The 27,872-nt window shown below is 30.9% G+C and overlaps 2 protein-coding genes across 6 annotated transcripts; both read left to right on the plus strand.

Moving 5' to 3' along the window:
• The first annotated feature begins 17,420 nt into the window (after positions 1-17,420).
• Positions 17,421-21,912, plus strand: LOC7465637 (histone acetyltransferase MCC1). 4 transcript variants are annotated; one of them, XM_024584087.2, is made up of 8 exons: positions 17,421-17,581; positions 17,708-17,762; positions 19,026-19,239; positions 19,352-19,496; positions 19,931-20,030; positions 20,124-20,352; positions 21,340-21,440; positions 21,757-21,912. In XM_024584087.2, coding segments are annotated over exons 3-8 (684 nt in total). In that variant the 5' UTR covers positions 17,421-17,581; positions 17,708-17,762; positions 19,026-19,132; the 3' UTR covers positions 21,759-21,912. The 4 variants fall into 4 exon arrangements, with proteins under 4 accessions (XP_024439855.1, XP_002319255.1, XP_024439854.1 ...); XM_002319219.4 differs by having other exon boundaries at positions 17,422-17,581; positions 21,340-21,912; XM_024584086.2 differs by lacking the exon at positions 17,421-17,581 and adding an exon at positions 17,949-18,134 and having other exon boundaries at positions 17,710-17,762; positions 21,340-21,912.
• A 147-nt stretch (positions 21,913-22,059) lies between these two features.
• On the plus strand, positions 22,060-23,492 carry LOC7493910 (protein EXORDIUM-like 6). 2 transcript variants are annotated; one of them, XM_052446546.1, is made up of 2 exons: positions 22,060-22,743; positions 22,941-23,492. In XM_052446546.1, the coding sequence occupies exons 1-2, from the start codon at positions 22,212-22,214 to the stop codon at positions 23,363-23,365; spliced, it is 957 nt and encodes a 318-aa protein (XP_052302506.1). In that variant the 5' UTR covers positions 22,060-22,211; the 3' UTR covers positions 23,366-23,492. The 2 variants fall into 2 exon arrangements, with proteins under 2 accessions (XP_052302506.1, XP_002319256.1); XM_002319220.3 differs by having other exon boundaries at positions 22,944-23,492.
• Positions 23,493-27,872: the final 4,380 nt, after the last annotated feature.

Here is a 27,872-nt window from a genome sequence, read left to right on the forward strand (position 1 = left end):
TGGAACATTGTTCGGTAATCGGGCTATATCTGGAGCTGTAGATCTCGGATTTAGGTCTACTTTATATGGATGGAAAGGTAAGACATAGGCCTACAACTTTCATGCGGAGCCCAAGATTTAATAAGGCCGTTTTCGAGTCCAAATTGTAGCAACAATGAAGAAGCCCGAATCTGTCCTGCAACCCAGACACTGTTCAGTGTTCAGCCCATATCTCGAGTTCTAGAAGTCCAAATGATCCCAAATTTTTATCCTGGAAAGATGAGACAATTCCCTAGAACTGTTATGATTTAAGTTTGTTCAAATTATGACGTCATCAATGACGTTTTTGGCAGACAAGAAGATAAGAATTGTCACCAAGTCAAGATGTGGCCACCCACTCATCAATTAGTCAACAAATCAATAGTTCCGAATTTTGGCCTATAAAAGGAGGCATTTGCCATGTATTTAGGCATCTTGGTGTTCAGATCAAGATCATGCTCTTGCTCTCTCTTTATATTTTGTAATGCTTAAGTTTTGCTTATATTAATTTCTTGCTTATGCTTTTCATTTCCTTTCCTTGTTTATTTATGTTTCTTTCTTTCATTATGTGTTGCTAAGTTAATTATGTCAAGGTGAAAAGGGTACACTAATGGTGTAAGAATAAGTATAATATAAACTTAACATGGACCTTAATGTTGGATAATAACACGCTTTATATTTGTTATCTTGTTCACTTTTTAATACTTTGCTTGTTAAATGGTTAATCTAGATTTATGTTGTATAACACTTGGTACAACAAATACTTGGCACTTTCATAGCCCATACTGTATGGTATAACCGACACCTGAGCTATGAAAGGAACTTGATTTGTTGTTAACATAAGTTATAATCATGAATGCCTGACAACATTTACAAGTATTAGCATTATTCGAATAAGATAACTAATGTAATCATGTTAACAATTTATAATCTGATTGGAACCTCCTTTGTGTGTGGTTTCCAATTGAATAAAAAGAGTTTATACTATACTTGTTTGAAATACCATTAGTGGATCCTCTAACCTTGACATTTGTTGTTATCATTGTTTAATCCTTACGTTAATCTTCCATCTCAAAGTCCTCATCAACTTCTTCCTCTTCTTCTTCACTATTATTATTATTGTTGTTATTGTTGTTGTTGTATTATTGTTATCTATAATTTATACAATTAACCTCCCTGTGGTTCGACCCCGGTCTTGCCGGGTTATTTATTACTTCGACACTCCTGCACTTGGGAGAAGACATCAATCTTTTGGTCGTGTCATTCAGCCTATATCTCGAGTTCTAGAAGTCCAAATGAGCTCATTTTTGTTTTGTTGGAAAGCAGAGACAAATTCCATAACTTTCATGAAGATTATCTATTCAAATTATGATGTTAGCTATGACGTTTTGTTCAGACAAGAAGATAATGGTTGTCACCAAGTAAAGAGGTGGCCGCCCACTCAATAATTAGTAATCAAATCAATAGTTTCAAATTTTAGCCTATAAAAGGAGGCATTTGCCATACATTTAGACATTTTGGTGTTCAGATCAAGATCATTCTCTCTCTTTGTATTTTGTAATGTTCAAGTTTTGTTTTATGTTATATTAATCTCTTGTTTATGCTTTTCATTTCCTTTACTATACTTAGTTAACTTATATCATGTTTATGTTCTTATATTGTTTATTTATGTTTTTCTTCTTCATGATGTTTAGCTAAGTTAATTTTGTCGAGGTGAAAAGGGTACACTAATGGTGTAAGAATAAGTATAATATAAACTCAACATGGACTTTAATGTTTGATACTAACATGTTTTGTATTTGTTATCTTACTCACTCTTAATACCTTGCTTGTTATATGGTTAATCTAGATTTATGTTGAACAACCCTTGACACAACAAATACTTAGCACTTTCATAGCCTACTATATGGTATAATCGACATTTGTGCTATGAAAGGAACTTGATTTATTGTTAACATAAGTTATCACAATGAATACCTGACCACATTTACAAGTATTGGCACTACTCAAATAAGATAATTAATATAATCATGTTAATAATTTATAATTCGATTGGAACCTCCTTTGTGTGTGGTTTCCAGTTGAGTAATAAAAAGAGTTTATACTATACCTATTTGAAATACCATTAGTGGATCCTCTAACATTGACAACTGTTTTATCATTGTTTAATCCTTACATTAATATCACATCTCAAAAATTCTATTCAACTCCTTTTCATTTCTTGTTTATAATTTTATATAGTTCACCTCCCTGTGGTTCGACCCCAGTCTTGTCGGGTTATTTATTACTTCGACACTCCTGCACTTGGGATAAAACATCAATCTTTTTATCGTGTCAAATAACATTTTCATGATTAATTTTGTAAGGAGTAATCATGTCAATAAAAAGAGTTCCAAGAATAATAGCATGATTAATATCAATAGTAACGACAAAGAAATTTTTGAGATAAAGCCTGTTATTAAAAATTGATGCTTGAGTTTTATATTTAATATCTAATTTAGTATTATTTGCTGCAAAAACATTTTCAAAAGTGTTTTGTAAAAACCATTTTGGAAATATTCCTTCATTAATACAATTCAGATTTGCACCTATATCGAATAAGGCAGTAATGTCTATTTTAAAATCATTTGAAAAAATTAATGAATTTTTATGATATATTTTTTAAAAGTGATTTGAGTTAAAACATGCAAAAAATCTTCAGGAACATGTTTAATGTTTGATAATGCATGATTTTCTAGGGTTTGGTCTTTTATTTCTGGTTTAGAATCAGAATAATTTTCTAATTTTGAGAGAAAGTGTTGTAAAATAGTAATCTTTTTGTTGAGCTTGTTTGAGGTTTTATAGTTCAATCTTAAGGGTTTTCTTATTCAGATTATAGATTTGGGATAGTAATAAGAGGTTTGAATTTCTTCTTTTCATTGAGAATTTTGGTAAGGTCATAGGCAAGGTTGTTAAAATCGCGATTTTAACACGGCACGGAAAATACAAAACAAACTCGGATCGTAAAAACGGATCGTAAAATCATAAGGAAATTTTTTGACAATACTTGCACTGAATGTTTTTTGAATTCTTATCAATATCTATATCATGTTGTCATCCTACATCAAGCCTATTACCAGAGGAATTATTTCTAGATGTCATGTGTTCAATAATTCAAGAATCAATTTAAATCAACCTTGTAATCAATTCAAACATGATTATTAGAATCAAATTGTGATCAATACAAACACAACTTAGATATTTTATAAACATATTTTATTTTGGAAACATCATCAATAAATAGTGAATAAAATTATGACTATATCAAATTGCACATCAGTACACTGTAAATATTATATCATTTTAAATTTTTTTATAAATATTTTTAAAATGCAAAAAAAAACAGGATTGAAAAAAATATTAAGTGTTATAGATGTTGGTTTAGAATTCAATATATATACAGGAGTTTATATGTGAGTTCCAATTTTTTTTTTAATTTGATTTTTTTTATTTTAAGTTAAAATTTTTTAATATTTTTAAATTATTTTAATATCTTAATATTGAATTTTAAAAATAAAAAATATTTTTTAATATTTTTTATAAATTATTTTAAAAAATTATTATTATTACAATTCCACGCAATTTAAAAGAGAAAGCTGGGCTACTTAGTTTGGTATTGTCATGTTAAAGTGTTCATTTTTATGTCAAAAACTAATCTTGAATGTGACTTTCTAGCAGCAGAAAATGGAACCTCTGTAAGATTCTTACTTTTCCTTCGACAAAACTAACCATTGACATAGAGTGGTCTGTGCTTGGAGTTGCTTCGTGTGGCCAACAATGTTTTGCCTGAAAGGTCGCTTGGAAGGATAAATTGGGCGGTTAGCATCAAATAAATGGTGAAATGACATTTAAACAAGAAATTTCGGGAATCTGCAATATATAATGGTTTTTTTGGTTAAAATCGTAAAAACAGTTGTAAACTCGCGATTTCATCCGATTTTACCCGATTTTACCGATTTTACCCGATTTTAACCCGATTTTACTTCTTTTCGAGTTTTTAAAGCAATTTGGCACGTTAAGCATGTATTGACTCGTAAAATCGTACGATTTTACGAGTCAACTCGTGATTTTAACAACCTTGGTCATAGGTGTTTATACTGGTTGATGGCAATAAAGCTATGGTGTTTCTAAATTATTGAAAGAACTTAGGAGTTTGTCTAGGTATGTTTTTTATAGTTAAGGGTCATCATGTGTTTTTATAGCTTCAAGAATAAACTCTTAATCTTAGGTTAGAACATGTATTTGTTTTGAAGTGGTGTGGTTTGATGTTTCTAAGTCAGAATTAGATGTTGCTAACTCATCTATTTAGAAAAGTTCTTCAGAAGGGTTTGATAGGTTAGATTCAGTATCATATGCCTTAATCAAAAGGTTTTGGATATGGTGAATGACTTTCTCTTCTAAATATAGTTCATTTAATTTTGTATTGATTCGATAGAATCTAGAGGTATGGCCTTTCTGGCCATATTTGTAACATGTAATGTTTTTTTGGTCAAATTTTGGTTTGGATTTTTATTTTGAATGAAAAGGTTTTGTTGGCTTTTTAGTAGTCTTTTTATAGTAAGGCTTAGTTTTGGTATAAAGATGTTTTTTTTTTATATATTTGTGGGCTATTCTTTTGTGATGTGGCTTATTTGGCTTTGAGGTAATAAGTTTGGAGTATGAACCATTACAGGTTAGCCTTGGTAGGGACAAATTAAACTATTGGCAAAAATTACCTAGTTCTTATTGAGTTCTTCTCATCTCCCATTTGAGGTGTCTTTGAAGTTTAAAATCTTAACAAGCTCTCTATATGTTAACTGGTCATAAGAGACTGTTTTGAAAACAAAAGTATCTTTAATTTTGTTTCTGACTCTTTCTCCTAGAAGGGTTGGCAATCTAGCAAGGAATTTTTCTTTCTAGAAAGATTGGTTTGAATCCACTGAGTTTTTTACATCTAAGGTTGGAAATGAGTTCAACATTTTTGTCTTTGAGATGGAAATGATCTCCTAAAAAATATAGAGAAATAGTTCAAATAAGGGTTGAGATTGCATCTTAGATGGTGTTTCTGTCAGAGTTAAGAATGAGTATTTGGTCTTTATTCATTTGGATAAAGTTAAGGATCTCAAGGTGTTGGGTTTTAGTGAGATGGTAATCCCACCATCTTTTTAACTGGCCAGAAAATCCAACTATAAAGAGCTCAGCTATAGCTTTGTCTAAGGTTTTAGTTTGAGTTTTATAGGCATTGGCTATTATGGTCATTTGTTGTAAGGTGTTTAAGATATTGTATTCAGACATTTCATCTTTGTTCCATTCATAAAGGGAAGAGGCATTGAATTTGTGTTGGTTTATAATTAGTGGTTCATTATGGGTGGCTATATCACGAGCAATGGTTGTTTTAGGAGTAGGATTCTTCCAAATAAGTTTATTAATTTCAGGAGTTTTTTCCTAAAAGGCTTCTCCATCAGAGGTTTGGGTTTGATGATTTTGGATAGTGTTTATGTGGCTCGTGGAGGTGTGAGGATTGTTGCTGACTTGAGGGGTGTCAGGAGAAATCAAGGTCGAGGATTAAGTTTCAATATGGTTAAAGTGATATTTAATGGCTTTGAGAAAGTCATTTATGTTATTATGGAATTGAGTATGGCTTAGTTTTGTGATTTTGTATGCCTTGATTACTGAGTTTTTTAGTTTCTGGTCTATGGCTTTTGTAGCTTCAACCAGAGGTCCTTTAGATTTGTTTTTCTATTTTAGTCAACTGTTTTCTTATGATATTGAGTTGGTATTGGTGAAGTTGTTTTTCTATATAATATGTTTGGTATTTGTAGTGATATCATTACTTGGGTTTTTGTAAGGGACAGCATCTATAGTCTGACTATTATGTGGGATTTTGAGGTTTTTTAAAGGTGGATGTTCAGACTCAATGGAAGTACCACTAACAAGTTCCCAAACAGGAGTTTCACTTCTAAATATTATGGGACATACATGTTTTGTAAATGAATATGCAATATGATGTTCAGTTATATAAAATAATTTGAACCAATCAAAAAACAAAATTTGAACTTTATGTAATGTAATGAAATTATAAGAAATTTTTATATTTCATGTTTTTCTTTCATAAAGGTTTTGAAAAACCAAGATCTCTTCTCAGCATTATGGTTGCTATAAAAATCATTAATAAAATATTTTTTTATTTACAATAAAATCTACTTCAAGAACATTCAGCTCATTTTAGATGTTTTCAGTTACAAATGAGAACATTAGAGAGGTTGGAGGAGAAGGTTGGTTTGTGTTTGAATATAATAATTTGAGTATGTTTGTGATATAATCGGTATTTTGGAAACTAGTGCTAGGAATATCAAAGGTTGATTTCATAGATGAGTTTGTGTGGTAAAGCATATTTATAACTGAGAAAATCTCAGAAATTCTTTCAAGATTTATTATACTTGATGTAGAAGATTCATCTAAGAATCTAGAACTGATTGATCATCTATAGAAGGATAGTTTAACTTCACAATCACTATATTGGGTTATGTGTCTGAGTTGAATATTTGGTTATTGTGGTTGAATAAACTTAGGCTGAGTGGCACCTTCAAGGATCCATTCTTCCTGTAGGATAACATCTTTCCACTATATAGATTTAGGAACTATTATGTTTCATTTGGAAATGTATGTTTGAAGGAGTAAAGTTTCACCTTTTGGGATTATATACATATATATATCAATCAATTGTTACATGGATTATATAAATTACACTATTTAACTTATTTAATCATATTTTATTTAGAATTATAATTTATATTTGGGTCAATATATCAAAAAATCTAATTGGTCCCACACATAAAGAACAATTGATAAGAAATTAAAATTGGATGATTAATTAAGTGTGACTTAATTGTAAATAAGTATTGTCGCACGTGAGCGGCGTTGCGGCGATTGTCCACCACTCAAGGTGGACTGTAAAGGTCTATCTGACAAATATGGAGAAACAAGGAATTCTTGTCTCTTATCAGTAAAATATGGAAGTCGCCACCTAGTATTTTGATCACTAGGAACCCTAACTGGTCTCAGAGATAGGGTACAGAGACTGGTTGCGTAAAGGAAAGGTATTAGCACCCCAAATACGCCCTACCTAAGATAAGCTGCATTGTTTTGTCGTCTAATAAAATCGAAGGTTTTGGTTGCGTTTTCTAATTGTTGGTCCTGTCTGTCTCAGATTCAAGGAAAGCCCTTCTCAATAAGAAAATTCTTATCTTAATGGGGTGAAACCTAACCGTTCTAGTGTCTGAAAAAAAAATTGAATATCCAGAATACGTATTACATGTAATGTCGTACCCCGGATACTAAAAGACAAACAAAATAAAATTTTTGTTGTTTTTAAAATTTTGGCCAATGTTCTCTTGACTTTAATAAACTGGTTATTAAAGCCAAAATGCATGTTAAAACATTGTTTTTTGGTGTATGAAAACACAATATGATTTTTTTTTAGCTTTGAGACACTTGGCCGTAACACAAAAACATTTTTTTCTTTCTTCAAATTTTTTTTTTAAGTTGACGAAAACTAGGTGTTTTAATATCGGATTTTTTGTAGTTTTATGGCATAAAATACAGACTGATATTAAACAAAATAGCTTAAAACAAAACGCTTGGAAATCGTAAAATTTTAAACATATATTTTTTTTGCTGGGCCGGACCCGACCTACCATTGTTGGGTTGGACCGGACTCAGCCCAAGATCCATGAGCCTAGCCACATCAGATGGTTACTGTGTATGAGCACAGTAACCATCTTCACCTCGCCTACAGAGGCGTGCACCATGCATGTCCTGCATGGCAAGGGAAGAAACGAAAGCAAAAGAAAAAGGGGCAAAGTTTTTAACTGGAGAAGTGAAACTCAGCCTCAGTCGTCAGTGATAGCCAGCGATGGCGGTGGTTCCAGGCGGGGGCGGTGTTGGTGGCAACTCCTCCTCTGTTTTTTTCTTCTTCCTTTTTCTCTGTTTTTCTTCTCGTTTTTTTTTCTCTCTACCTCTCTCTGTTTTTTCTTTCTTTCTTTCTCTCCTCTCTCCTCTTTCTCTTCTTTGCCCTGTCCTCTCTTCTTGTGCTCTCCCCCTCTGTATTTATAGGTAAAAACAGAGGGGGGAGAGAGGTCGGGGCGGCCACTATGCTGCCGTCCCACGACTGCCCGAGGAGGCACGTCTCCTCCGTTTCTCTAACACGTGTCAAGGAGCCACGGGTCAGCTTAGCAAGTGGGTACTTCGGGTCGGCGTCTTTTTGAGTTTTTTAGAGGAAGAAAAGTCGGTGAAAACAGGGGAACAAAACTTTCTTCTTCCCATGTTTTCTATGCGTCCAGAGGAAGAAGAAAAGCTACAGTGCCTTTCAAAACGACACCGTTTTGGTTTCTTTTTTTTTTAACAGTGTATGAAACGGCGTCGTTTTAGCCAAAACGCGCCATTTCATTAAATGAAAACGGTGCCAAACTTATGTCAAAGTCCAAATCGGTCTTCAATTTGTAATTTGTTCAATCAAGTCCTAAATTGCAATTTTGATTTAAAAATCAATGCAATTGCATCCCTGCCAAAAATCAAACAGCGGCCCTGAAGTTGGTCGCCTTTTTCACTTTGATCATTGGTCTTGAATTTATGCAATTTGACCCTCAATTGATCAAATTAACTCTCAAAAATTATTATTTGACCCCAGAACTTTAATTTCTTCCCATTAAAGCCTAAATTGACTTCAAAATCAACTTTTCTTGCAATCAAGCCCTCCATAAATTCAATTAAACCTTCACTAAAATTTAATTGAGTCCATAAACATCTGATTTTTGGACTTTTCTTTCTCAAATTGAATTTTCTTTGTCAACAAGGCTCTCATCAGTCAACAAAATATCGTCAAATTTCAATCTTTGTATTTTAGAACCTCCTCAACCAATTTTTGACTATTTTCTGAGCGTTCTAGCATCCTCGTTTTATTCTTATATTTTTCTGATAATATTTTTGATTTTTTTGTATTTTTTGAAGAGAGAAAAAATGTGAATTGAAGAATAACCCAAAAATAGGTTATGATAGTAAATAAGTTTTAGAAATTAAAGACTGAAATGTAGTTTATATATGGAATTACAATTCTAGACCTAGAAAAATCAAGTAGGGTTATTAGGTTTCCATATAAGTAAAATGTTATGCTTAATAATTTATGTACACAAGATTAGATACACCTATTAAAATAAACAGAGTAGAGAAAAGAAAATGCTAGCACTTAAGACATAACAATCTCTCTCTTTTAAAAGGGTTTTAGGGGATTTCTAATTTAGTGTTTCATGTGAATTATTTTTTTCATGACCTGAACTCGGATCCATGACCGACAACGCAAAAGTGGTGCCTAAGATGACACCCCACCTATGCCAAGCCTCATAAAACAAATTATACAAAATTCGTAGCGTTTCATAAACTTTCAAGATATTCCTCAAAACTAATAAAAACAATTAGTAATTCAAAATACTCATTACATTAAATAAAATCCAATATTTGAAATAAAAATTTAAACTTTAATAATAAAAAAAATATAATAGTGGAGCGTCTAAGATATTAAATAAAAAAGAATAAGAAGAAAAAGTCTCGCGGAAGTAAGTAAGACATATCAACAAATAAAGTTGCAAGAACTCCCAACCAAAGGTTAACCTGCTTACAGAAGCTAAGAACATTAAAATAATATTAAAAATCAACTAAGTGAAGGAATAATATGTAATATACATTGTAGATATTCATAAGTTATAGGCCAAAATTTGATAATATATGTCTATATATACTGCTATGATAGTAATATGGTAGTGGAATACATGTCAAATAATAGATAACATACAAAATCATAAAGTTTCGATAATAAACGAGATTTACTGCCCTGATAACTGTAGGAGGATTAGTTGTTATAGGCTATTGCCTCTCTCACTAGCTAGATATACAGACTATTATGTTTACATAGACTAATTACTCTCTGTTAGTATGGAATTTCTAACAAGTATACTGATATCAAGACATAACAAATACTCGTATAGTTATCAAAGCAAATGAATGTCATATCGAATAGAATTTCATTCAATGAAATGTGAGTGTAAATTCAAGAATGGATGAGTCCTCAGAAAATAAAATAATATATATATAAATATTCAAGAATTAACCAATTGTACTCACCATATAATAAAATACATATATTATTTATATTACATGCATATTAGAATCCTGATTTGCTAGTCTCCCAAACTGCAAATCCCAAAAATAATCGACAAGTTCCTCAAAAAAACATAATTTTAGTCCTCATATCAGTTTGTTTTAAGCCAAACTAACACCCTAAAACATCAATTAAATCTCTTAAATCATTCAAACCCTAAAATAAAACTTAACCAACATATTCAAGCATAAAAAGAACATCAATATTTTACCTTAGAAACCCTTAACTCTAACTTTCACTTTTTCTTCCCTTTTCTTCTTCCTCCTTCCTCCTTTTTATTTCTTCCCCTCTTCCTCTCTTATTGTCCTCTCTCAAAGAATCATGTTCTTAGTTTTTTTACTTCCTATTTATATATCAAAACATATGAAAATACCCAAAATACCTATCAATTATTTATACCCTTAACAATGCATAAAAATGCACCATTAACTTTTCAAATCCATTTTATTTTTATTTTGGGGTATTATAGTTGTTAGAGGTCAGATAATTGGTGACTTATAGTTTATGACAACCTAAACTTGAAAAGTTGATAAAATCTCAAAAGAAGAAATAATCTTAAGGTAATATTTGTTCAAACCCTAAATGACTTTAGATTGTCTAATGGGATTTTTGGCGACTCCCTAAAAAATTTTAAATTACTATTTATACTATATTTATATGTTTTTAGAGACCCAAGATGATCACGTGGAGGAAATTGAATGGCTCTCCAAAGCTAGATTTATTAGGTCAATAAGATATATTGGATAGATGTCAAACATAGTCCCTATATTAAAAAAGAATGGCAAATTAAGGGTGTCACACCTGACATCGCGACATTATGGAAACCCATCCTCTTTCCTAAAAGAGAAAAGGGTATTTGTGTTTAGAGGGAGAAATTTTTAAAAGTTGTGTTAAATGTAAATGAGTCAACATCTAGTATTATGATCACTAGGAACCCTTATTGGTCTTTTAGAGTTTTGAAGTAAGAAACTGATTATGCTAAAGAAAAGATGTCATCATCCTAAAACATCTCACTTGAGGTAAACTGCATTGTTATTTGTTTTTTTATTTCTAATGGTCTATTGTGCCTAATATACTAGTGATTTATCTATATTTGTAAAAAAGAAAAAAATAGATGTACTACAATGAGTTAAATTCTAGGTGGATGGTTTAAGTCTATCCATGCTAAGGTTTAAGATATTTTGTCATTCCTAATAGCTTAGTGAATTGACATATATATGACCATTTACTCTTAATCATAACATGTGACCTATTATGGTCTACAAAGCCATGTCAATAAATAATTAGGTCGGTCTTTATTGGACTCATTGAACCCAACCCAAATCCTATTAAGAATTGTCACTAAACACTTTGTTTATGCAATAGTGGCCCATGGATAATGGCTGGATAAAGTCCATTTATCTTATAACACCAAGTATCACTTATATTTTTCTGAATGAAGTTCTATACCTTAGCCTTAAATATCCAAGCAATGTCCTATTATATGTTCATCTATTTGGAAGTAGGATCCAGTAGCATGAATGTTCTTTTTTGGACTTGGTTTGAACAATGATCTCTATGGATTCATTTTCCTTAAGATGTGTTGCTAAGATTAGCAATCACCTTAATATTTCAAGTATTAATTGTTGCCCTGAATCAATATTGTATACACTAACTGGTAAGACTTGTTAATGATGTATATTTATAGTAAGTGGACAACTTTATTCGATCATCAAATTTCTTATATTTATCCTTATTATTGGTATGCATTTTAAAATGTAGCTTACTAAAGGTTTTAATGGTCTCAATTGGAATATGGGCACCATTAACGAATAATGAACTCAAAAGGCTTAGCAATTTTACGAACACATTATTTATTTGTAAACAAAAAAAAGTGTTACTCCTCATTGGTGTACAAGGTAATGTGGCTTATTGTAAGTCTAATTTCCCCAAATACTATGAATAAATAACAAATCAAAAACTTAACTTTGATATAAAGAAAAGAAAGTATTTCTCTCATTTTGTTTGAAAACACAGGGAATGAGGTGTTAATCTTTATTAATATCAATGGTAATAGCTTGTTATAAATTCATTACCCAAAACACTACGAGTGAATAACCAAAAAAATCATAATTTTTATATGATTTGAAAGGAAAGAAAAGTTTTTTTTTTAGATGATGGGAATTTCGACCTATGTGAACATTTTTTAATATAGGTCAAACCAATAGGCATTATAAACTTGTTCTAAAGCTCAAATACTTGTGTGATTTTATTTTAATTTTTTTTGTTGAAAACTGATAAAGAGCTTACCTACTCCCTAGGCAGTCTCAAAATTAGAATCAAGATGCAATTAAGCAATAACAATGCAAGATATGATTAAGAACATGTCACTCACAAGAAGAAATCTAGTATGGTCTTGACCAAATGCAAGAAAAAAAAATGAAAACTAGATAGATTTTAAAACAAACAAGGAGGTTAGATAGGTCTATTGAAAGACCTACTTTGACTTGGGTTTGATTCTACTAACTCAAAAAACAAAAATAGAGACTTTCTTAAGATTATAATGTATATTTTAAACATAGTTGGAAACAACAAAAGAATGAACCATACAATCACTAATAAATTAGCAACCATACTAGGAAACACATAAGGGTACCATACTCGCATAACAACATTAGATTAACAAAAAAAAAAAACCCAAGTTAACCCAACATACACATGTCCTAAATAACAAAAAATGTTAAGCTTTCAATATAACATAAACAAGAGTGAGCATGCAAACCCCTACTAGCCTAACTTCAGGCTGTGAATTTTCTTTTAGGTTCCCCAAGGATAAGTCTCATCAACAACTGATCATCAAAACTTCCCACAAAAAAGGCATGCAAAATGAGTTCCAATAACAACGGATTCATTACCAAACAAAATTAGTTTTCCGTATACTCATAGCCATACACACAATTTCATAAACATTAAACAAGCATTAAAAACTTAAATAAAATAAGAAAAACATAAAAATATACAAAAATTGAAAGATTAATGAATGGCTAGAATGGACAGTGGGTTATCCACCCAGGATTCCTTAAAAGCCCTAGATTTCCCAGACTTGAGTACTGAGAATCCTCACAATTCTCTTGTTTGGAATCCTAAAAACCTAATCTTTTCAATCTCAATTTCTACCTTAAATTTTCCTTTAGCTAATCCTTTTTATTCCTCTTACCATTTGTCTCTATATATTTATGTCGTCAATCTCCTCTTTCTCTTACCGTTACTCTTTTTTTAAAACCATAAACCAACACATTTATAGAGGGAAGGGAAACCAACTTAGGCTCAAGACCTAAAAAAAAAACATTAATCCTAAGATCACAGATATGCCATTTAAACCTTTAATAAAAAAAAAAACAAAACAAAGGATATACCTAGTTGATAGGCCAGTACGAGAGAAAAATGCTCTCTTACAAAAATTACCACGACAACCATTGAGGATAAAAAAAAAGAACATCAATGCCTTTTGAGAATAAAAACTACCTCAAACAACATGTCAAAAAACAAGAAAAAAAACAAAACAAAGAATATACCCAGTTGACAGGCCAGTACGAGAGAAAAATGCTCTCTTATAGAAATCACCAGGACAACCATTGAGGATTAAAAAAAAAGAACATCAAGGCCTTTATATCTACTTTGAGAATAAAAACTACCTCAAAAAACACGTTAAAAAACATGAAGGATATACACAAAAATCAATCAAAATGATGCCTAAACTAGGCCAACCAATATTGGTGATGAGGATTAGGCCGAGAGCAAAATGACAAAGCAACTAAGGTTTCTAAGTTTTGGCCTTTGAAGAACAAGACAAAGGGTCATTAAGGATATATATAGAAATCATAAAACGACAACGTTTAATGAGGTAAAATTTCAAATTGTTCCCAAAATGTCAACACCTTTTTATTTTAATACCCTCAAAGTTTTAATTATACAATTTAATTATACAATTGAGTATAAAAATCAAACCAAACAAATAAACTTATTTAATTGGGTCCTTAGAAAAAATTAAGAATCCCTTCAACTTTTTTTATTTTTAAAATGGTCCCTGGATTTGGAAAACTTTTCGATTAAAGCTAAAATTTTCTATAAAATTAGAAATTTATTCAATTAAACCCCTGACTGAATTAATAAGATTTCCTAAATTATGTAAATTTGATAATTTTTATCCTTGGTCCTTTAATTCTCTCAATTACAACTAGGTTTCTTCAATTACACCATTTGTGTGTCTTTTAAATTTTTGTCGTGTCTAATTAGAATATGAGAAATTTTGATTAGCTTGATTTAAAAATTATTTTTTTTTATTTTATAATATAACATGTTTTGTATTTGAATTTATTTTATAGCAATATTATCTAAATTAAAATATTTTATCCAACAATATATCAAATTAATTTATTTTTATATTGTATCTTAATATATCCTAATGTATTATTTCTTATATAAATATATTAGTAATTTATTATTTTCTAATAATATTATATTTTAAATTATTTTATTAATATATTATTGTTGATATATATAAAAAAATAATAATGAAGTATTGTACCACTTTAGTTTTTGGATCCTTCATGGAAAGTATTCTTTAATATTTTAAACAAAAACACACTTCCCTCCATCTAAAACTTATGTTTTCCTTTGACTAATTAATTTTTCACAATGTAGCCAAACATGAGAAAATAAAAAAAGACGCTTTCCAAGAAAACACTTTCTAGTAACACAAACAAGGCCTAAGTAAAAAATGGTTTTTTAAAAAGAAAAATTATTAAATCTAGTGAAGTCCATGACTATAATTGTTGGTTTGATGAGTTAAGTTGTGAATTCTGGATCAATATAATAGGTTTTTGTCTCAATAGTAGAAAAATACTAATGTCTTCTTGAAGTTTTTTTAAACCCAAACCACGTTTTTTGCCTGGTATTCGAGTTGTTTTAAGGTCCGTCAAGTTGACTGGATCAAGTCAAGGCAAGTAATCAGGTTGAGAGGTTTTAAAATTAACCTACTAGATTGAGTTTAATAACAATACTAAATAATTTCTTATAACTTGAATATTTTTTTATATATTTAAATAACTTTTGATTCAACTGGTGCTCATGTAAACTAGTGTGTGTATGTGTAAATAAAGCTAAAGATATTAGTGTTTTAATGTGCATTTTGCACACTGAAACTATTAATTTGCTTGTTGAGGTTAATTTCATTAGGTCCATAGATAGGGAAATCTTTTTAACATGACACATTGATTATTGTGAGAAAGGACGAGGTTAGATAGTAATTTTACTTTTTTCATTGCACGGTGTGATTACTTAATTACCTTTAAAAAGACTTCGGTCAATAGACTTTTTAGTTTTTGACTTGATTTTTACACATTTATGTTATTCATTGCTCTTCAAAATAAATAAAAGATGCCTTTGACTTAGAGATTCTTTTGTCTTTTATATTTGGTAGTTATTAGATGTCATTGGAGGCAGTAGGGTAATTTCATAAGTAAAAAAAATTAAAACAAACAGAGAAATGGATGAACAACAACCGTTGCCTTCAGAAGACGCATGTAACGTTGTTCAGTGGTCAAAACCTAGCTTCCAGGGCAATGACTGAAGTGTCTAGGTGTCCCCTCCACTTAAAAGCAACGTGTGTTATATAATTGTAACCGGTTTGACACGTGTGAATGTTTTATTCCTTCTTTCCTACTCGATTTTCATGTTGGCCTTCCAAAAAATCAAATCAGCCCCTCAGGTTATTATTCTTAAGATTTGATCCCTATTCTCTTGAATAAATTTTTTTTATTTAGAATAATTAAAGAAATTAAAGATTTTTTTCAATTTCATCCCCCATAGATTTTTTAATATTTTAAATTTGACTCTCATTCTTTTTATTACTATTTTTTTCTTTAAGATTATTTCTAAATTTGTTTTTTTTTTCAATTTAATCCTTGAGTTTTTTTCCTATCAAATATAATATATATATATATATATATATATATATATATATATATATATATATATATATTTTGTTAATATTGCTATTTTTTTACCTTGGAAGATTTGTTTAGATTGATTTTTTTTATTGTTTCATCCTACATATTTAATTGGCCAGGTGTTTAGCTTCTTAGTTAAGCCCGGGTCTAAAATCTTACAGCTCGTGGGTTTATAAAATTAACCCAAGTTTATGAAGTTCACCTGAGCTTCCTTAGTTTTTTTTTTAATTTGTTTTTTATGAGATTTTTCAATCATTTTAAAAATAACACGAGTTGCCTTAATGTTTTTTTTTCTTTGTTAGATTTAGTTTTTTTAAAAATGAATTATGTCTTTAAATTTAATTTAATTAATTGCTTTCATCCTCCAATATTTAATCTTCAAGTGTTGAGCATCTGGGTTGAACCCGGGTCTATAATTTAACTGTTTAACCTGGACTTATAAGGTTCACTTGGGCTTGCTTGATTTTTTTTCTTTTTTTAAGTTTTTTTTTTTTTCTGATTTTATCCTCGAACACTCGTTTTATTCCCTTTCTATAAGATTTATCAGTCATTTTAAAATAACAAAGGTTTCCTTAGGGTTTTTTTGTCCTTGTTATATTTAGTTTTTTTAAAAGGAATTTTGTTTTTTAATTAAATTAAATTTATTGATTTTATCTTCCAACATTTAATTGAGCGGTTGTTGAGCTTTTTTAGCTAAGTCCATGTCTATAATTTAATGCGTTACGAGTTTGAGAGATTAATCCATGTTTACAAGGTTCACTTGAACTTACTTGGTTTTCTTCTCCATTATTAAGCTTTTTTTGGGGGTTTCATGCCCAACATTTTATTATTTTATTATTTGTTTTCAATAAGTTTTTTTTATCATTTTAAAAGTAAAAAAGATTAACTTATATTTTTATTTTAGTTTTTTGTTGAATTTAGCTTTTTTAAAAAAATTATTTTTTTTAATTAAATTAAATTAAATTAATTACTTGAGTGTAAGTATAAGATACTCTTATCATACATTTTTATTTTATTTATTTTCTAGATCATCGTTCTTGTAACATGTAAGATATCTTTTACTTTTCAGATTATTAAATTTTTCTTCTTCCTTCTAGAATCGTTATTATCACATGATAATTTTTTTATATTAATAAAAAATTAATCACAGGACAGCAGGGAATACAAAGGTCTAGTCTTCTTCTTGTGACGGTGATACAAAAATAAAGAGAAGTGAAAAGTCAAGTCACCCGAATATAATGAAAAGTAGTAGACTAGGATTCCAAGATTGCAAAATAATCTGAGAACAAAACTCTCTGGTTTATTAAAGAGAAGAAGATTCAGTTTTCCATCAAAAGCAAAGGCAAGTATCAGATTCCTTTATCAGAATCTCAGCATGCTTCCTTCCTTGTTTCTTTCTTTCTTTCTTTCTTTCTTTCCTTCCTGCTTTCTTTCCATAAAAGTTCCCAATCTTCTCCTCTTTCTACAGCTTTTCATTCAAGATAATAATCAGCCTCCAAAGCTGCCTGCAGAGAATCAAGCAGGTAAGTACTTTTATTCTATTTTTCAATGTTAGATCTCATCTGGGTCTTTGTTTTTTCTTCCAAATTTGACAACATTTTTTTTTATTAAATTTCTCTTCAACTTCGCTTTGTTAATTAATATTTGTTTGAATTTGTTACAGTAGAACAGTTGTGTATGTTTGATCTCATTGCTTTTTGACATTGCAGTTCGAAAGTTTTAGTCTTTTTTTTTTTACATGAATCGAAGAAGATTGAAGGAAGAACTGGGATTGTAGTTTAGTTTAGAGATGGCTAGTTTTTGACACTCTCTGTTTTTCTGTGGGGATTGTGGGTTTCAAATTTGGAAAGGAGAACTGATAACATGGCTTACTGTCTCTGTCTCTGTCAACCCTGGTATTGTTGCTCAGCTTAATTAAATTGTTATCATCTGATTATTAAGAATTGAATTGAATGAAATGATGTGAAGTTGCTATTTTCAAGAGAGTGGAATGGTGCAATCTCTATCCGCTTTTTGCTTAATTATCTGTGCATGGGAATTTTTTTTTTCTCTTAGTGTTATCTTATTGTACACTTGTAGTGCTTTTGATTTAGTGGGGGAATGAGTGATACGTCTCAGTGCTGATTCTTGCAATTCCCAATCTGCAATCAATTAGAATCATTTGAATCATATGATTCATACTGGAATGACTTGAGGAGCATGGGAACCCAGTAACGAGTTTTTAGAATCAGTATTCTTTAGGAAAACATTTTTAGCATTAAGACTCTGTCATCCTTGCTGCCTATGGACAAAACATACTAGAATACATGTACTGTAGCTCAAAGAATGTAATATGTTAAGGCAAAGATATTAGTTGTGAAAGTTATATGAAGTTGGCTGCTTATGGTAAGCAAAAACAGGATTAATGGGAGGCCAACAATCTTCTGATCTTAGCCATTCTTTTAATCCTGTGGGGTTGGCTCAAGTGGCAAAGAGATTGAGCTCAAGATGCACATCCACGTTCATCTCCCTCATGTTTTTCAGGAAAAAAAAGCTTGTGTATGGGTGACCTACTCATGATTGAGCGGTCCATGGTTTAGCATCGTTCTCATGATCTGGGGTTTATGCACCTTTCATATGACTCCTCCCATATAAAAAGAAGAAGAAGATGTTATGTATTCTTTTATTCTTACCTATTTTCTATCTCCTGACATGTGTTTCTTGTCTGTGCTGCTGCTTTCTGGTAATTTCTGTGTTTTTTTCCACGGTAACAAACTTATGATAGGATAATCCTCTGTGTGTTCCAGCAACTGATGCTTGGAGACATGACTAATATGGTATAAATGGAAGAAGTCCAGCTGCATGTTCTCCAAGTTTACCATATCTTTGAAGGCGATTAAAAGCAAAACCATCAATGGCAAACCAAAACTTTTCTCATCATCCAACCATATGCTACAGACCTATACAACCTTCTGATTTGGAGGTATTAGAGCGAATCCATGCTGAGATATTTCCTATCAGGTTGATAGCTTCATCTAATGCTCCTTTTCCTTTTCTTTTGAATTTTTTTTGTGGGTTTTAATCTGTAATATGCTTCTCTTGCTTCTAAATGGAAATGCATTCCTCCTTTCAGGTACGAGTCAGAGTTTTTCCAAAGTGTTGTCCATGAACGTGATATTGTTTCTTGGGCTGCAGTCGACCGCAGCCGACCTAATGGTCACAGTGATGAACTTATTGGTTTTGTTACTGCACGGATTGCAATGGCAAAAGAAGCTGGGGTGGGTTTTCTACTTTTTCAAGGGGCATCGCTTGCATCTGTGCATCACATAGGCATATTTGGCATATACCTGTGTGATGCAGCAACTAATAAAAGATATTCCCTATATGCGTCAAGCCAGTTATGAAAGGATAACTCAAGCTCATGTGTTTTATGCAACTCCTGTGACAAATATGAGCAAAAGAATTTCCTCATTCTAACGCCCATGGTATTTTAATGTTGCATCTGTAGTGGGATTGAGCTATGGTTGGTTTTTAACATTTTGCAACCCACATGCATTCATCATATGAAGGATGCACCTGGATTCTTCATTCAAGCTTTGTTCTTTTTTCATTACCCAAAAGCATAACATGTGTAATTCTGATATCATTATTGCTTTCCACAAATTATGTCTCTCTTTCTACTAACTCATGTGAACTCACAACTGCTTTGTAGATAGGAGATTTGCTCAGATATGACCCCTCAAAACCAGATCAAACATTAGTTTATATCCTGACGCTTGGAGTAGTAGAAACTTACAGAAATCTTGGTATAGGTAGGATCTGCACCGCAAAGGAACTTTACTTTGAAATGTCTGTTTGAAATATGTCTTGCTTTATGATTAATTACTTGGTTGTTTGATTTGCAGCAAGGTCTCTTATTCGTCAGGTTATTAAATATGCTTCAAGTGTTCCAACATGCCGTGCAGTCTACCTGCATGTGATTTCTTACAACATTCCTGCCATTCATCTGTACAAAAAAATGTCCTTCAAGTGTATACGAAGGTTGCAAGGTTTTTATCTAATCAACGGCCAGCATTATGATTCATTCTTGTTTGTTTACTATGTAAATGGTGGTCGTTCTCCTTGCTCACCATTGTAAGTAGAAAGCAGTTCTTTTATTTATAATATCCTTTTATTTCATAATTTGCATTTGTGCCTTTCTGCAAGAATTTTTTTTTAAAATATTTTTGGTGGTATCTGCTGTTTTGTGAGGAAAACATAAATTACAGAAAGGTAGAAATTTTCCAGGAGACATTTTTTGGGTCATATTCTTTTATTCACCCGGACAGTTGAAATTTTCTCACATGCTCTCATAAATTTTGGAAGACCAAAGTCTGATTGGATAACTGACCTTGTCAGTGTATGCCCATTCTATTGTTTGTTTCGTCGCTCTGACTGGGAACATGGTCATAATTTCTTATGTCCATGTATTTCTTTTTATTTTTTCTTGAATATCTCCTTGTATTCCATTCTTTTATCCATAGATTTCTGTTTTGCTTTTTCATTTTTAATTTTATGATCACCATATAAAAAAAAAAACACCAGTGACAGGAAATAAACATATAATTTAACTTTTTAAGTATAACTGGAAAAAGGAAATTGTGATTTCCTCATTGGAGATAAAACAATGGCTCTTTCAAATTAATTTACTAGTGAGAGTGGTTTATGGTTTTGTTAACTGATGATCATACATAAATTTTGCAAAATAGTAACCGGAGGTATTGAATTATAAATTGCATTACTTTTGTTATTTCTTTCTGCAAATTCTGAGTTTCTTAAACGATCATCTGAACTGTGAATTATGAAATTTCAACTGGCACTAGGCTGACAATTTGTTTTCAATCTGACAAGATGGAACAACGTTCCATGTATATGTTAGCAGCTATGTGCATCATAAGCATGTAATGATACCAGATTTTGCATTATGCACTTTTCTCTTCATTTCTTGTTTATTTCCTTATTTTCTCATTATAAGCGTGATATTCTTGCAGCATGCATTTTATTATATCTTGTTCTGTTTGACGTGGCCAGAAACATTTCCAGAATTCTTAATGTTGAAGATTCTTTTTAATTTGTGTGCAGAGAGCTTCTTTTAGCTGTGGTGAGTTACGTGACAAGTGGTCTTAAGTCAGTAGCTGCAAGGATAAGGAAAAATGAAGAGAAGACAGCAAAATGGCCCAAATGTAAAGATACCCAATCTCTTATATCAATGCAAACCAAGAGAAACATCACAACTCAAGGCACTGGTTATGAATGTGTGTAATGTATGCTCACTTTGTTGTCTGACACACTTGGATTTGGAAGAAAAGGAGGAATAAATTGATGCATACGAAATGTTCTCCCCTTACCTGCACTGTTGGAGTTTCTATATATCATCTGATTTCTCCTCTCCTTCTTCATTAAGGGGTGATCTGTTTTTGCTTCTTTTATCACTTGTGCGAAAAGTCATTAGTCATTACATGTGTTCCATAAATATGATTACTGATTTTTCCATTGCAGGATATGTGCTGGCATGTCTATGATCAAGACTTGCGTGAATGCCTGGTTGCTTACTGTTGTAATCAGAGTTGTAAATATAACATCACCGTATAATTTTGATTGTGTTGTTCGGTTACCTTGCTAGCTTAATAAAAGGATGTAATAAGTCATTTAGCATCTTCAATGTGTATTTGCAATAGAGGAGTTTGTTTTTTCTCTAGACAACAGGGAGGAGTTAGTTGTCTCTCCCATGCCCATCTATCCAACACAGAATTAATTGAATGAATAAAGCATTTCCTGTCTCAAAACCGAGATGCCCGCAAAAACTCAAACAACTGAGGCAATAAGCTCCATGAAATTAGCTCCTTAAAGGATTCGAGTAAGAACAGCTGTCTTGTAACCATAAGCTGCCTATTTTTAGAGTACCAACATCCTATCCATGGAAGCAAACTAGCCATAAATTGAAAGATGGATGTATGGTGACCAATGGAATAGAAAGGCAGCAAATCTTGAGAATGGCATCATCTCTCCCAAGTGGTCCTCTTGTTCTTTCTCTCTACTTGCTCCTCTTCCCTGTCTGTCTTGCCACCGATAGCGCTTCCATAACCTACCATGGGGGGCCTCTCCTGACAGGAAACCTACACCTAACTCTCATTTGGTACGGTCAATTTGGGCGTGTCCATAAAAATGTCATTAGGGCCTTTGTTGAATCTCTACATTACAATGCGGGAGCCAACTTACAGCCACAAGTCTCGTCATGGTGGAATGTTGTTGAGAGCTACCAAGAGGTTGCCGGGAAGGGAAGCAGCCCTATCAACGTAAAAGTTGTGAAGCAAGTGACTGATCTAAAATATTCAGCAGGGAAAGTTGTTACTAGCGAATTTATTCAGAAAGTTCTGCGGAAGGCGACTGGTGGAGACTCCAACACCATCCCTGTTATTCTTACTGCTAGAGATGTTCAAATGCAGGGGCTGTGCTTCACAAAATGCTCACAACATGGAATGCTTGGTAATTTTATTTAATGTTCCCTTTCTATCAATGATAGTCTTAGCTTAGTTGCATTTATCAGAAAAAAATGATAATATCAATATTCCTTACATGATCACATCATCGGAAAATATCGGTATCAGAAAAGAAAATCACTGAGAACATATGCAACGATCTCATTATATTTTATATTGGTACTGATTACTGATTTGAAATAGCAGGTGATCATCAGCAGCCATATATTGTGGTGGGCAATCCAGAAAGTGAATGCCCAGGGTCTTGTGCTTGGCCATTCCAAAAGCCAGACAAAGGGCCTCTATCTATAACATTGAACCCGCCAAATGGCAATTTGGGCGTGGATGCCATGGTTATCGCCTTCGCAAGGGCGTTGGTTGAAGCTGTGACCAACCCATATAAGACTGGATTTTTCCAGGACAACAGTAATAATGCCAACAAAACCGTGGAGGCCGCATCAGCTTGCTGGGGCATTTTCGGAAGCGGAGCATTCGATGGCTACACCGGAAAAGTACGTGTTGATCCAGAAACCGGAGGGGGTTTTAATGGCCATGGATCAAGGGGTAGGAAGTTCTTGATCCCTGCTGTCTGGAACCCTAAAACAAAGTCATGCTGGACCTTACTTTAACAAGCCATGAACGTACAAAGGGAGAGGTGAAAAATTTAATTGTATAGCTTTTCAAAATTCACTCCTTGTAGAAAATCAAATTCAACGTGCCAACATTCAATGTATAATTCAATTGCTCTCTTGGAGTGCGCGCACGCATGTTTTCAACCATTGATCAAGGGGTTTGATCAATTAGAAGTTACTGTTTGTATATTTGCATTATGCTGCGGTGACTAAAATTTTATCAAATGTAAAAAAAAAAAAAAAAAATCCAGGTTTCAAGAATTTTTTTGAAAATATTATTAAATATGGAAATATAGTTGTTTTGAATTTTTCTCCATTTCAATTTTCAATATTGAATTTTTTGAAAATAAGATTTTGCAATTTTTTATTTATTTTTTTATGAAGTTATTTTAGTCTCATAAATTAGGTTGTGGGTTTAATATGATATCCTGGGTTGACTTGGATTGTTTTATTATTTATTTATTTTTAATTTATTGCTTTTAATTTTATCCTTCCACTATCAGAATTTTGTATATTATCAAAGGATTGATCCGTCGCTATTTAGACACTGGTTTTGTTCAGAAAACATTTATTGACGACATAACAAACAATTATTGTTCGCCGGAAAATTTCTCATTGATAATTTCTATTAAGTCAATAAGTCTTTTGGTAATATAAACATCGATAGATTTATAGACAGAAAATACATGTCAAACAAAAACAATTACCAACATCATTTTGTTGGTGATTCCATCGATGAGTATGTCATATCACCGACAAATAAAATCATTTGTAATTTTATTGGTGATTTATTTCATATTATCGACGAATAGAATCTGCTAGTGATTTACATATTGCCAATGGCATTTCATGTATTGTTTTTCAACTATTTGGAACTTTTTGAGTGACTTAGTCCGTCGGTAATTTTGTCAATAATGTGTTTAATATTTTTATTTAAAAAAATCAAATAAACATATTATAAAAAAATTAAAAGAAATAAAACTAAAATAAAATAAAAGGATTAAAAAAGGTAACAATATTTCTATTATTTTTAAAAAATCCGTTAGCGCCTTTTCTATACGAGAGACTACCCAATATTTATGCACCTACAAATATGTATCAATAAATAAAACCACAAACCAATTAACTTTATTTATGACTAATATGTTTTTATAAATTGATTATTTTATAAGATGAATAAGGTAAAGAATTGAACATGTAAGTATAACATTCAAACTTGAACACGTCCATCGGTAAATTTGTTTATAATTAAAATTTGAAATTATTAATTAAACTTAAAATTGTAAGAAGACCCCTCAAAATTCTCCAATGAATTTTCAATTTGTTGGTAATTCCGTATGTAATGGTCAGTGACAAAGTCATATAACTTTTTTCCAACTCTCTAAAATTCTTCGACCAACTTATTCCATTGATAATATCATCTATAATTACATTAAATAAATTTCATTGCACATTGATGTTTTAGAATTTAATTAGAAATGTCTTCTTCTTCTTCAATTGTATCATAGCCATGTTCATCATAATCTTCTTTATTGAATTGATACTTGTCGATTCAAAACATCATTTAACTCTTGAACATCAACATCAACAAAAATATTCTTATATACATTAAAATTTAAATTTTCTTCTAAGTCGGTAGATAAAGCAACTTGTTATGCATCAACTAATTCATCAATTTAAAAGAAAACTTGAACACGAGCCCTAGGTATGTTTTTCACTATAGACAACCAATTAACTCTAGAATGATAATTTCTAAAGGAAAGAGTGTATATGTAATAAACATGTTGGCATACTTGGCTAAAACAAAGACATCATCGGTGTTGCGAAGTCTAGCCTTTATATTAATTTTGATCAAACCATGATGAAGATCTACTATGATTCCTTTATTATTGGTATCATAACAATAATATTTGAATAAAAAAATTTCATTCTGCTTGTTATGATATTGCAATTCAATCACATTTTCTAACTTTTCATAATAATCAACTTTAAACTCATTAGAAGTTGATCTCTTAACACAAACTTCACTGTTATATGTCTTTTTACCCTAACCATACTCTTCAGTATAAAAGACATATCCATAGTTTTAATTTTTTTTAAAAAAAAAATATTGTTTATGGATTTTTTTTAGGTAAATGAAGTTGCACTTGGATTTTGACCAGCTCACCAAATTAACTGGATCAACTTTCAACTTGTTTCGATATAAAACTTAGTTTAAGTCAAATTTTAAATAGATAGGTGAACCATCTTTTTCAAATATTGTCTCTGCCACCATATCATTTTGTTCACTTGCATAGGTCCATTTGTTAACAAAAAAACACCCTATGTTGTCAACTTTCTCTTGTAGTGACCATAAGCCATGAGATGTTTTCCACAATCAAAATTATACAACCGTTATATTTCATTTATGTTCTCGTGAAATAAATTTAGAAAGGACATTTCATATATAATTCAATAATATTTTTTTTTTGGATAATAGATATTCAGGATTCAAAAAATTAAACTTTACTAAATAAAAACAATCTTAAGAGCTATACTACTAAAAAGAGACTTTTTGGTTACTAGTTTTAAAGTTTAAATTCAAAAAGAAATGAAAATATATATATATATATATATATATATATATATATATATATATATATATATATATTTTCATTTCTTTTTTGGGCATGCTCCATCAAATTAGGCCAACTAATGTCACTTGCCTACAAAACGAAGCAAACAAATTTTCAAGGTGGCTATGCAATGCCCGGGTTTTGACTTCATAAAGGATGTTGTATTTGCTAGGAGGCTAGTGTTATCGGGACTTGGTTAACTGAAACGTATCACATAAGTTATAGATAACACAATACTCTTATTTATTGCTATAACTAGTCCAGCTAGTAGGAGAAACTTTTCAGCTTTTTTATTTTTCAAGATCACACAAACTAAATGAGTAGCTAGTGATCTTTTGTTTTTTTTTTTATAGGAAAAGAAGAAGAAATGGGAGGAGGGGGAGAGGAGGGGTCGATTGTCAGGTTGTAACTTAAAAACTACCAATGGATTCACCGACGAATATTAGCGACGAGTTTATTTCATCGGTAATATCATTTATAGTAATAAACATGTCATTTTTTTTCATTCATTCATTTCCAACTGTAATTCCCTAGGTATACACCGACATAAAAAATTCATCGGTATATTCCAAGGGACATAGCTATGATATTCCATCAGTAAATGTCACTGTAATTTAAAAAAATAATGTCTAATATGCATCATATTTTGATTTCATGATTTTTTTTTATTATTAGAAAACACGTTAACAATGTTTGGATATTTTTTACACTAAAAAAAATTAATCCAACCTGTAGCGCAGCGCAACACAGACCAGTAATCTAGTTATTATCTATTTGATAGTGTAATTGTTTTATGGATTTACATAATTTTGAAGATTAAATTTCTTTATTTCAAATTTAATTATACATTTATATTAGGAAATGGTAAACTTAAGTAATAACTTCTTTACACGTGGAAGAATTATAGTCAACCTCGAAGTAAGTATATAATGAGTTGAAAATTGAGATAAACTAAAAGATAATAAGCTATTAACAATTAAGTCCTTGTTATTAAAGCTTATTTTTTTCTTCTAAATACCACTCAGTTGCAGTGAAGAGATATTTTCTTAAAAACTAATTTTTGGTTTTAATATTTATTATTATAAATATTTTGAAAACTATGCATTGATGAATTACTACGTACCAAGTATTTATTATTATAAGTAAATATTTTTTATCTACATTTGTGTTATTTTTTAACGACTTTTATCCCGGAAATAACTATTTATAATGTGCTATATCGTAATCTTATAATCTTCTAATATTATATTTATTTTTCTTATAAGAAAACATGGCATAAACCTAAGAATGTACGTCACAAAAAATATTATAAAGATTCATAAAAAATTATAAAACCAGAATTAATTTTGAAAAAAACTAAAAAACTGGGCTAGGCTTCCGAGAGCAACACCGCCCGGAGCACGGGCTCCTGGCTTAGTAACATAAATTTTATTTTATTTTATTTTATTTTTTTAAATTAATATTTTTTATATATATTAATATAAAAAATAATTTTAAAAAATAAAAAATATATTATTTTAATATATTTCTGAATAAAAAACACTTTAAAAAATAACTATAATTACACTTCCAAACAAGCTCTCTACTTATCATAAACACCATTTTTGTATAATTTTATCGTCACCTGGGAATACATTAATTTCTGTTGTTTCTTCTTGCCTTCACTTTGTTTTGAGCTGGAATTCTAGATTCAGAAAGAAAAGACACGTTTGTTTAGTTTTAATGTGGAATGCGTTGTTTGCCTTGTTTCTAGCTTAGTGTGATAAGAGATAATGGCATGCCCGTTGGTTTAATATCTTAATATTTATTATAATTAATTGGTTGATTATACATGATATTATTATATTTATATAAATATATTATTTATTATTAATAAAAACTTAATTTAT

This window comes from Populus trichocarpa, chromosome 13 (assembly GCF_000002775.5).
Source record: "Populus trichocarpa isolate Nisqually-1 chromosome 13, P.trichocarpa_v4.1, whole genome shotgun sequence".
NCBI lineage: Eukaryota > Viridiplantae > Streptophyta > Magnoliopsida > Malpighiales > Salicaceae > Populus > Populus trichocarpa.